This window comes from Phyllopteryx taeniolatus, chromosome 14 (assembly GCF_024500385.1).
Source record: "Phyllopteryx taeniolatus isolate TA_2022b chromosome 14, UOR_Ptae_1.2, whole genome shotgun sequence".
NCBI classification, from domain to species: Eukaryota; Metazoa; Chordata; class Actinopteri; order Syngnathiformes; family Syngnathidae; genus Phyllopteryx; species Phyllopteryx taeniolatus.
The window spans coordinates 10,617,895-10,630,123 of NC_084515.1; the positions used below are offsets into that span (position 1 = coordinate 10,617,895).

General features: G+C 40.3%; 2 protein-coding genes across 3 annotated transcripts in view; one reads left to right on the forward strand and one right to left on the reverse strand.

Moving 5' to 3' along the window:
* The window catches only part of pigk (phosphatidylinositol glycan anchor biosynthesis, class K), a 33,459-nt gene extending 23,252 nt beyond the window's left edge, over nucleotides 1-10,207 (reverse strand). Inside the window, exons 1-9 of one of the 2 annotated variants that reach the window (XM_061797202.1) lie at nucleotides 9,342-10,203; nucleotides 9,070-9,123; nucleotides 8,896-8,987; nucleotides 7,873-8,008; nucleotides 7,390-7,501; nucleotides 6,962-7,058; nucleotides 4,533-4,650; nucleotides 4,313-4,423; nucleotides 2,787-2,959 (exon numbers count right to left, since the gene is read on the reverse strand). In XM_061797202.1, the coding sequence (XP_061653186.1) occupies nucleotides 2,787-2,959; nucleotides 4,313-4,423; nucleotides 4,533-4,650; nucleotides 6,962-7,058; nucleotides 7,390-7,501; nucleotides 7,873-8,008; nucleotides 8,896-8,987; nucleotides 9,070-9,123; nucleotides 9,342-9,407 (959 nt within the window). In that variant the 5' untranslated portion in view covers nucleotides 9,408-10,203. Of the gene's footprint in view, nucleotides 1-2,786; nucleotides 2,960-4,312; nucleotides 4,424-4,532; nucleotides 4,651-6,961; nucleotides 7,059-7,389; nucleotides 7,502-7,872; nucleotides 8,009-8,895; nucleotides 8,988-9,069; nucleotides 9,124-9,341 lie in introns of both variants that reach the window. The other variant, XM_061797203.1, reaches the window with a different exon arrangement.
* The window catches only part of ak5 (adenylate kinase 5), a 35,356-nt gene continuing 32,039 nt past the window's right edge, over nucleotides 8,913-12,229 (forward strand). The window contains exon 1 of the mRNA XM_061797200.1: nucleotides 8,913-9,136. The gene's annotated coding sequence lies outside the window, so the exon portion shown is untranslated. The remainder of the gene's footprint in view (nucleotides 9,137-12,229) is intronic.

Genomic DNA, 12,229 nt, shown 5'->3' on the forward strand with positions numbered 1-12,229 from the left:
TTTTGTACTGTACAGTAATAAGGGTGCATCTGGCGTACATTTTTTTTTTTTTTTTTAAAGTGCTTCAATGTAACGACCAATCAGCTATATCAGACGACTGACTGTTATATCGAGGTTCCACTGCATATAGTTTTACGCCTCCTACACCCTAAAAAAACACAATTTAAACCTTGTAAACATACACAAAAATCACATGCATAACAAGTATCGAAACTGTAACTATTGTAATTTATGGGACTTTGAGAGGTTGGCCTGGTAGGGTGGCGTGTCCCGTCGGCGAGTGAATGCCGGGGTGTGAGCTGTGGCCGACAGCTGCTCCTGGCTGAGTGTGGTCATTGCGTTCAGACAGATGAAAAGCGCATCGCCAAATATGGCTCTCCTTTCCCACATGCAAGGGCATTGCAGTAAGTAAACGTTCAAGAAAGATGCATTTTTTTTGTCACGAAAATACTGCTTAATGAATTTATGAGATGAACATTAATAAAGGGGGATACACACATACTGACAATCAACCATAATTAGAGCAATTTCCCTCCATTACCATCAAAGTCAGCAAAGGCCCGAGTGTGAGATTATCATGTGGTGTAGGGTGTGATTTTTCATCCCCGATCTGCTCGAACAACATAAATGAAGATAGTAAATGTTCAACATGGCCAACCTTCAATATGTCTGCTGACTAAGTACTAACTAATGAGTTAGGCTAATCCTTGGACTCTGGGATTGTCACCTGAAATGGAACAATAGTCAACTAGAAGGTTTGCACTGCTGTCAGACACAAATACATGTGTTGAGTGTTTGTGTAATGTGCTTCACCAGTCATTCACCCAAAAAAAAAAATGACAGGGAGAAGAGTTTGCAAGCGCAATGTAGTTACCCGTCTGCTTTATTTTATTTCTTCAAGTACTACGCCTTTTGTATTTTCTTGCAGTATGCTGCCCCTCACAGGTCAGTCTTGGTACTATGACAAAAATCTGGTTTGGGAGGAGAAGGCTTACGATTGTCTGTGGTGAAGTCGTTGTGTGTGTGCGGTGAGCTTTGTTGGTGAGTACTCTCTGGAGTACACTACACAAGATAAGAGCATAAAGAAAACACATAGCGATTTTTTTCTCTCTCGTTATGTGTGGTGCCACTCAATCAACATCGGTTAAGATGTTAAAAACCCAAGCTTCAGAGGAACTATGAGAGGGAGGTTGAAGAGTCTCTACATCCATCTAGTGGGAGTGCTGGTGATTACACCCTGCAATTTGTGTGCAACTTGGGTGCACATTACGCAGAATGGTGCTCGAAAGCGAATCCAGCGAGCTCTCTGTTGTGTATAAAGAAAAACAACAGTAGATATAAAAAGTCCGCGCACCCCTGTTCAAATGCCAGGTTTTTGTGATATACATTTTTTTTTAGAGCAAGATAAATCATTTAAAAACTTTTTCCACCAAAATCTTTTCAAATAAACCAAAATATTGTGGTTGCACAAGAAAAACATTTTTTAACAAGATTTTTATAGCTGGGCTGTGGTTTTGTTCAGAATTAACCAATGGAAAAAACAGTAAATGGGAGTCAGCACCCACCTGCCACCACAAGAGGGTCTCTGATTAACCCCAAATTAGGTTCATGTTTTTCCTGACATTTTTTATTTTTTTACTTTCAAGCAGAAGCGTGAAAGTTTTGTGCTAACACAAACTGCTATTTCAAACCGTTCATACTTCCTTCCACCTTGAGTAATGCCCCAGCTTTTAGGAAAAAGGGAAGAAAAAAACCGTTTTGACAGGTTTTAGCTAACACTAACAGTTTGAAAAGGTTTTAAAATTATCTAGCTTGGTCTCTGTCATTTAAATGGGTGTGTAAACTTTTTATATCAACTGTAAATTAAGCATACCCTGAGGACACCCTTGAGTGTCCCTTAAATAGTATACGATGCACTGTGCCACAGACAACACAACCACCATTGAAGAAGCGCTAATGAGAGAAATCTAATCTAATGTAATCTAATTTGGCCCACTGCCATTCTATTAAAACCAAATGATAACAGGCTATCAGTTTGCACCCTTTTTAGTTAAAAATAAAATCACTACTGGAGAGTCTCAGCATAGTGTAGGGAGATCTAAAATGTAATTATGGTATGCTTTGAAGTGTAAATTGATTTGGAAGAAATTACCGTAATTTCTCGTGTATAATGTGCACCCATGTATAATACGCACTCCCAAAGTTGACCTCAAAATTCTGGAAAACCCTTCTACCTATTTATAATGAATTTTTACAATGCATGATTTTACTTCTACCCATCTGATCAAAACAAAGTTTTTTTTCAAAAAATTATTTTGAAGTTAAGCACTTTATTTGAAGATGTAATACTTTATTTACTTTCTCTTATTTTGAAATTCACAGCCCTACTTTTATTAAGTAAATGAGAAAACACACAGTTGTGCAAAAAAAAAAAAAAAAAAAAAAAAACTATGTTTCACAAATTCTGCCAGGGTAACTGTATATACAGTATATGCAGTCATACGTACGTACCCCTGTCATATTGGAATGAAAGTGTAGGCTACACCGTTTTCATAACCTCTAGGTGGCGGCATATTAGAATTAAAGTGTACACCTTTCTCATAACCTCTAGGTGGCGATGACATCGGAATGAAAGTGTACATCTTTTTTTAACCTCTAGATGCCGGCATACATTTATAAAATGGGAGGAAAAAAAATTATGTTCCCCTATACCTATGTATAATTTTATTTATTTATTGTTATTTTTTTAGTAGTTGAAAGGAACCAGAAAAGTGTGTTTGGCTTACTTGTCTTCCACCAACGTGATAGGCTCGGTCAAATTGATGGTTTCCATGGTGATCTCCACCTTGCGGACGCTACCGAAGAAGTCAGTGATGAGAACGCTTCCCGGGTCTCGCAGGAACAGGTCGGTACGGTGGCCCACAGTGGACACGCACTGGCTCTTGGGGCATACTTTGAACTGTGAGACATCATTAGTTATTCACTACTCTGTCATGTTCTTATTCAGCTGTCAGCCAAACACAGAATTGTCAGAGGACTTACGACCCAAAATGCATTGCCGCACGTCTGACAAATCGGTCACATTGATCCCAAAAAGGCCCAGAACAATAGGGGGAAGTAATTAGTGAGAGGTGACGAATGGATGTTTTAGACTATTTCCTGAGGCTGTTAGAGCTTCGGCTGGAGTTGGGGAAGGGGAGGGTATTATGGGGGTGATGCCGAGCTACCGCCATGCGACAGCATGAAGCCAACATTGTCACCATCATGTCAAAGGTCAACACCCCTGAACATGCATCATAAATTCCATTTCATGTCCAGCCAGCCAGTCATATGTGTGACGTTCACGTGGTTATTTTAAGACCAAAGAGATTTTAACAAGAAACGAAAAAAAAGGACGTTAGTCCCTGAAAGCCTTCGAAGCCACCAAATATTTGGGACACTGTTTTTGTCACTAATTAAAACAGTTCCCAGGTGTCTGAATAATGTCTTGACATGCTTTCATTAAAATAGACCCAGAATCGAGAATAATAATAGTATGCTCTTCGCCATTTTCTTTTTAGGTTTTGCAGAACTCCGTCTGTCCTTTCTCATGACATGAAGTCACTGTTCACCCCACTCCCTCTACTGAGGGGCCAATGTGACGAGGCTGGTCGCTTGGACAGGAGCGGGAGCCCAAAAAAAAAAGCAAGCACTAATGGCATTTTTACTTTTAGATGCAGCACTTCATCACCAAGCCACCGAATTACACTCGTCAAATAGTGTTGTGGACCCATGCGTGTGGCGCATACAGCGGACACACCGCTATAAGTTGGTGAGCGTTAAGCTAAGCAGAGTCAACGCTGTGTGGTTGTTTTAAATACACAAAGTGTATTAAATAAAAATAATGCGAAAAACAGCTTGTATCTTGAAAAAACGGCAAGTCAGGTCACTCGTATCTCAAGGCACCGCTGTATCGGAACACCTGAGACTGCATCAGTTGTGTGCATGCGCACTACAGACCCGGGATTGTCCCGCTTCCTGTGCCTACGTAGCTACCTCACCTCTGATGTGCCAACTTTGGGTAAAGGCAGTGTGAAATGGATTGTGTGCAAAGGGTTTTTGTACAAAAAAATGTAATGGACTGTTGAAACGGCCGTCAATGGTATACTTAAATTGTCGCGCCTTTTCTGGCAATGATTTTAATTCTTCATCTTATCGAGACTCAATGCTTCTAGTGTTTTTAAGGCCCTTTTCTGTTCTCGGTGCACAAAGCGAGGTTCGGAAATGCACGCTGGGTGAGAATGGTGTAGAAGAAGCAGCGAAATGAGCTCACCATGTCGTTCATATTAGTTTTGCTGGCGGGGTGGATGTCTTCCAGAAATCCCAGCAGGTAGAAGGTGAAACGGTCCATCAAATGGACACCGATGGCCGAATCTGGTTGGTGCTGCAATGAAGCACAAATTCACTCATGGTCAATCTTCATATTTTTGCAATAAAGCAGATAATAATGCGAATGGTTAAAGTGTAACTATTCATGCAAGCAGGTAACCCACCGACAAGGAGTCCTCTCCGACTTGACTGCTGGCTATAGCTATGATGTTTGGAGAGTAGAACCTTTCGTACATGGAAGCTCCCTGACAGGTGTCGATGATGAAAAGCAGCTCGTTGTACCTGCCATCACATGTACACGCCGTCAAAAAAAGAAGTCATCCAGTTGGAGAAAACCTGTCATGCACACACAACTGAAATCATCTTTCATTGAGCTGTTGCTATGGCAACTATGAAAAATATTGCGTCCGTCCATGTGTATTTATGTAGCGGCAAGGTATGAGACTTATTAGTTCTGCCCGGACTGCCTTGTTTTTTTGGGAGACTTATAGTAGTTTAATTTTGCACTCAATAAATGGTAGCAAGTTGTAAACAAGTACGAGTACTTACATTTGAGTACTCGCTTATACAGAGTAGCAACATTTGATAATGCCATTATGTCTTGCAATTGTACACTGTACAAAACGACTACAGACGTACAGTATCGGCATTAAAACTGACACTGGTGTCGGTACGTCTTTGCTAGTAAGTACAACCCCAATTCCAATGAAGTTTGGGACATTGTGTTAAACATAAACAAAGAATACAATGATTTGCAAATCATGTTCAACCTATATTTAATTGAATACACTACAAATATAAGATATTTAATGTTCAAAATGATAAACTTTATTGTTTTCAGCAAATAATCATTAACTTAGAATTTTATGCCTGCAACACGTCCCAAAAAAGCTGGGACAGGTGGCAAAGAAGACTGAGAAAGTTGAGGAATGCTCATCAAACACCTGTTTGGAGCATCCCACAGGTGAACAGGCTAATTGGGAACAGGTGGGTGCCATGATTGGGTATAAAAGGAGCTTCCCTGAATTGCTCAGTCAGTCACAAGCAAAGATGGGGTGAGGTTCACCTCTTTGTGAACAAGTGCGTGAGAAAATAGTCCAACAGTTTAAGGACAATGTTCCTCAATGTACAATAGCAACGAATTTAAGGATTATCATCATCTACGGTCCATAATATCATCAAAAGGTTCAGAGAATCTGGAGAAATCACTGCATGTAAGCGGCAAGACCGAAAACCAACATTGAATGCCCATGACCTTCGATCACTCAGGCGGCACTGCATCAAAAACCGACATCAAGGTGTAAAGGATATCACCACATGGGCTCAGGAACACTTTAGAAAACCAATGTCAGTAAAAACAGTTTGGTGCTACATCCGTAAATGCAACTTGAAACGCTACTATGCAAAGCAAAAGCTATTTATCAACAACACCCAGAAACGCTGCCAGCTTCTCTGGGCCCGAGCTCATCTAAGATGGACTGATGCAAAGTGGAAAAGTGTTCTGTGGTCCGACGTGTCCACATTTCAAATTGGTTTTGGAAATTGTCGACATCGTGTCCTCCGGGCCAAAGAGGAAAAGAACCATCCGGACTGTTATGGACGCAATGTTCAAAAGCCAGCATCTGTGATGGTATGGGTCTGTGTGAGTGCCAATGGCATGGGTAACTTAGACATCTGTGAAGGCAGCATTAATGCTGAAAGGTACATACAGGTTTTGGAGAAACATATGCTGCCATCCAAGCAACGTCTTTTTCATGGATGCCCCTGCTTATTTCAGCAAGACAATGCCAAACCACATTTGCACGTGTTACAACAATGTGGCTTTGTAGTAAAAGAGTGCGGGTACTCGACTGGCCTGCCTGCAGTCCAGACCTGTCCACCATTGAAAATGTGTGGCGCATTATGAAGCGTAAAATACGACAACGGAGACCCCGGACTGTTGAACAGCTGAAGTTGTACATCAAGCAAGAATGGGAAAGAATTCCACATACAAAGCTTCGACAATTAGTGTCCTCAGTTCCAAAACGTTTATTGAATGTTGTTAAAAGAAAAGGTGATGTAACACAGTGGTAAACATGACCCTGTCCCAGCTTTTTTGGAACGTGTTCCAGCCATAAAATTTGAAGTTAATGATTATTTGCTAAAAACAATAAAGTGTATCAGTTTGAACATTAAATATCTTGTCTTTGTAGTGTATTCAATTAAATACAGGTTGAACATGATTTCCTAATCATTGTATTCTGTTTTTATGCATGTTTAACACAACGTCCCAACTTCATTGGAATTGGGGTTGTATAATGGTTTCAGTTCAAAGACACTATACTTTACACGCACCCATTTTCAACTGCATTTGCTAACCAAAACAGAAACACCTAGCGAGGCATGCAAATACTCAAATGTGGAGACTAGCCACATGTTGTAAACATGTTCCCTGCACAGCATTAATGATATGTGACCTTATGCTGCATCTTTAGCGACAATTACAGTTCCAGTATGATGCAATTGCTTCACAATATTGTGCACATTTGAATGTATGTTTAATTTCTTTGTGATTGCTCACATTGCTTTTACAAGTACAAGGATATTTATTTACCTCCTTTTTTGCCACATCTGTTCAAAGGCATCTGCCAGCTCCACATTGCTGATCTCCTCAGAGTCCTGGAACTTCAGGAAGCCATTTCCACCATGGCCTTTTAAAACAAACACACATTTTAAAAGCAATCTGTTCATCTTGTAACTAATACAGGGATACATGGGTAAAACACAATATATTAATTCCACCAATATCTACAAAATGTCACTAACTGATAATCATTCTGTAATACTTTCGTGTTCCACTTCCGTTAGGTATCTTTAAGAGGTATGACAAAAATGATGAATTTGTCCCTAAAACAGTGCTTGGACAGTTAATAAGAATTTATGACAGTTTGACATTTTACTTTCAAGCAACTTGGACGTTAACCAGCCTCCAATATACAACAAGACAGAAATGCAACAGTGGATGTGTGCTTTAATACTGACCTGTCAGGTAAATGAGGATGTTGCTTCGGTCATCAGACAGAAGACGTTTGGAGCGCGGCGTGCTAGCGGGAAGCCTCCCTGTCAGAACTCGCAGGTAATTCTCCACAGTCACCTGAACGTGAAGACAGCAACATTATACGGACTACCCTGCTGGATGGCGACCCTTTTAAAACAAGGTCAACAAACTGGGAAATGCATTTTTTGGGTGTAGGGGAGGAACCATATTTCAACCAAAGTAATTTGACGCAGTTAGGCATTTTCGGGAGGCCTGTTGTGTTTGGATTGAACTATTGTTAAAATTTAGCATGGGGCGTTTCTTACAGTGATTGCCAAACGTCCAGACACTCGAAGGTTCTTTAAAAAATTCCTAGCTCGAGGGTAACATTCCTACTCTCAAACTGCACAATACGAGGGCCAGGAATTAAAGGTTAAAAGGAACTTAAGATTGAAAGGTGGCTTGATTTTGGATCTTACTGAACAGACCTCGTAACCTCGGTAGTCCACCTCCACGTCGTCGCCGTACACGTTCAGCTCCATGTTCTTGTGGCTGAACACGGTGGCCGGCTTCGGGTTCCTGTGGCTGCAAGCCATGTCGTCTGCCAGCATCAACACAATGTGGCTAGTAGACCAGGAAAAAGTTTGAAAATTAACTAGAGAATAGAATGTCTGTAGCAATTGTATGTGAATGCTCCAATAAGGAGCTCAAATGTTATAGAATTAACTGAAATGTAGGAAAGCGAACGTAAGAATTGGAAAATGTAAAAATAATGAATTATAGTACCAATATAATGAGAATTGCAGTGCAATCGATGAGGATTTTACATCTTGCCCTGTATTTACGTACTGTTTCTAATGATAATTGCGTAAAGCCTAACATGGAACAGCAGGTATGCTATATGTATGCATGTATGATTGTATGTTGCCAAGGAAAATAAATACTGAAAAATTTGGAAAACTGGGGAATGTGAAAAATAGGTACTTCGATGTACTGATGAGCGGAAGTTTGATGTTGGAATGGTTTGGTCGGGAAATGTGGAAGTATTAGGTAAATTTGTAAAATGTCTCCATTAGTTTGTTATGGAAAATTCGAAATGCTGAAAAAAGTGGGAATTTGGGAAACGTGAAAAATAATTTCCAATATGGCACGACCTATGTCACATCCCCCTATTGAGATTTGTGTCTTGGGCAACTCTGAGCTACAAGGGTCAAAGTCTTCAGCACGTTTCATGTGTGTGGACGACAAGAAAACCTAACGCCCAAGGATGCTGGTACATTGTGCTGCGCACAACGGCGTACGACAAGCGAACTGTGAGTAAGTTTTCACAGGTGAAAATATATATATTTTTTTTTTTCCACGCCTTGGCATTGACAAAAAAAATAGAGAAAGACAAACGTCCATCTGAGAAATGCCTTTGACGATCACAGTCGACCTCCCCAACATGGCCGCGACGTTGGCATGTAGTTTATCTCTGCGGTGTATCTACTATTCATATCTATGATATTCACCTATCGGGGATGCCGAGACGCTTGACGCTCCTGTACACGGATAGAGTGTTGGCAACATGACGGTAGTTAAACCAGAACCTGGACGTGCACACCTGTTAACAGCACACAGGTTGAAGCGTGATAAAGAGGACAGAATAGCAACTCGTGACTTTAAAGGGACGTTGCATCACTGACCAGAACCACCCAGTTGTTGGTGTGACCGCTGCTGAAGAACTGCCCGGCAGTGTCCTGGTTTAAAAGGGTGAGAAAAGACAAACGCGTTTTTTTTTTTTTTTTTTTAAATAGGTGTCAGTTAAAAAAATTATATAATATATATACATTATATGACCATAACATGAGAGCACGGCAAGCTAGCAGGGACATGACAACAAGCATAAAGGCACAGGAAGCGAACCGGTGAAATGCGTCGCCCACCCGCGTAAAACCGTAAAATAATCAAGGCTTACCTGGACATGAATGCCGTCTGCTGAGAAAAGGCTGCTCAATAAGATTGTGAGAGTGGGAATTTTCATTGTGTGGTAGTGACACCAGGAAGGGACGCGAAAAAAAAATACCCCGGCTAAATTAAATGAGTACTTCCGGTTAGTACGTGTCAAAATAAGAGCTCGTAACGATGACTGTCACGTCAGATCTGTCATAAAACAAATCATTTTAGTTCAATATCATGACTGTGTTGCCCCTGTCATATAATATCTGTTTAAAAAAAAAAACAGGACTAGGAAGTAATGAAGTACAAATACTTACTTACTGTCACCTACTTATGTAGATTTTCATATATCTGTACTTTACTTAAAGTATGTAGTACTGACTTATTTTTGCTTTTACTCCCTATATTTGAAAACATCTTTTCTACTCCTTTGTCTAAAGTCTCATTACTTTTTTTCAACATTCGCAGGTGACGTAAAAAGAAAAAACTGAAAAAACAAAAGCGGTAAAGTCAATTTGTAGTTGAGGTCAATTTGTAGTTGAGGTCTTGATTAATCTAATCCACGTAAAATGTGGGAAAAAAACAAGCGGCAGGAGAGACGTGGGGGAACGTGAACCAGGGAGCACCGACGACGATGGCGCAAGATTCGGAGAAGCAAGCTATTCCCCATTCATGGCCTTATTGAAGAGAATTGTTTCACGTTGTCTGCTCCTGTGTGAGTCTCGGTAAATTTGATGTGTCTTGTGCCAGTCCAAAGAAACACGAGATTCTGGCTTTCAAAAATTTGCCATCTAATCTGAAAAAATATATATATAGGTAAAGTGTATATTTTTGAATTGTTATCATTAGCTAATTTATCCCTTTTTTGAGACAGTTCACAAGATTAGCAAAGCTATGGACGACTTGTTGTTTTGATAGCAAAAAAAGCCCAAGTGTGAGTAGTTTTGCAATCTCTCCAGTGAAAACATATCTAAAGCGGAAAATAGACTTTTTTTTTTTTTTCTTATCTAGACTTATTGCCCCATCTGCGTAATTAATTATGTATATCGTTTGTTAGAATAATGTAACGTACCTCCCTAATAATACCATAATAACATGCTTCCAGTTAAACCATGTCAAAATATAATCAGAAAGGTTTGTCCTTTTTCTTGGGCGCACACATCTAGTTGTTAGTGTTAAGTAGGTATAGTTAGCCACAATTACAGCACGGTGAGCAGGTGGTTAGCACTACTGCCTCAAAGTTGAGAGATTCTGTGTTCGAATCTAGGCTCATGCCTTCCAGTGTGGCGTTTGCATGTTTCTCCAGGTACTTGGGCTTCCTCCCGCATTCCAAAAACTTGCATGTTGGGTTCATTCAAGACTCTAAATTGTCCATATGTGTGAATGCGAGTGTTACTGCCTGTTCATACGTACGTGCCCTGTGATTGGCTGGCGATCAGTCCAGGGTGTACCCTGCCTCTCGCCCAAAGTCAAAGTCTCTTCCCGCAAATACATAACCACAAAAATATGTATGAGCAGCAACCTATGCCACTTTGTATTGTTGTGTATAGTGACTGGATCCTGTTCAAAATGTCATTCTCTGATATTTAACTTACAGGCAGAATCAAAGTCTGGAAGGATTGGGATAAAGTTGACAAATGTTCCAGGAAACTCAAAATGTCTCATACCCTTAAAAAAAAAAAAATGGATCTTGTGAGAAGCGTGGAACACATCACTTATTTCCAGCCGTCATAACACGCGTTAAGTCATTGTGGCGCAAGTCAAATGATGGTCTCCAGCCAAACACATAAGGGCTTCTATATTGGCCGTGCGGCAACATTATGCAACAACACTTGAAAGGACGTTGAACAGCTGTTTTAAATGCCCTTGGGGGCGTTCACAGCACTGTCTCTGAATAAGAAATGTTTTGAATAAAGTAGTGACCTTAGAGAGACAAAAGAGCGCATAAGAGCAGAGAGTATAAGATTCACTAATGTCCTTTATGTGGATCTTTATTGGACTCCAACGTAATCTAACCAGCATTTGCTTCTTCGTTGCATCAACATAGCAGAAAACGGACGGGGAGATCGCCATAAACACACTTTTCCGGTTGTAAAAATACAAACCTTTTCTCATAATGACACATAACAAATGTGCATAATAAAATTCTCATGATTTGATATTAGTAAAACTGCCATCTTCTTACTTTCAGTATTATCAGTGTGCGGCCATAGTACTCATTCGTACTTATTACGATTAAGCCTGTAAAATTATTAATCTACTTTTTTTGCTAAGAAGTAAAATTGTGATTTCTTTTTGTCTAGTAAAGTCAAGTTTTTTTTTTTGCATTGAATTTAAGACTTTATTCTCGTGAAATTATGTTTCTATCCATCCATTTTCTGAGCCGCTTCTCCTCACTAGGGTCGCGGGAGTGCTGGAGCCTATCCCAGCTATCACCGGGCAGGAGGCGGGGTACACCCTGAACTGGTCGCCAGCCAATCGCAGGGCACATAGAAACAAACAACCATTCGCACTCACATTCACACCTACGGGCAATTTAGAGACTTCAATGAACCTACCATGCATGTTTTTGGGATGTGGGAGGAAACCGGAGTGCCCGGAGAAAACCCACGCAGGCACGGGGAGAACATGCAAAGTCCACACAGGCGGGGTCGGGGATTGAATCCCGGTCCTCAGAACTGTGAGGCAGACGCTCTAACCAGTCGCCCACAGTTCCGCCGAAATTATGTTTCTTTCCTGTAAAAATACTTCATTCTAGTTTTTACTTTTTCCACTTAAAAATAGGTCTTTACTTTCATAACATTACAACTTATTTATATTTTAGTATTTTAGTTTACATTTTTGTGAGGCTTTAATACTGCTTCATATGTTATGTGTTTAAATTCCAAATTTTTATCTTGTAAAATC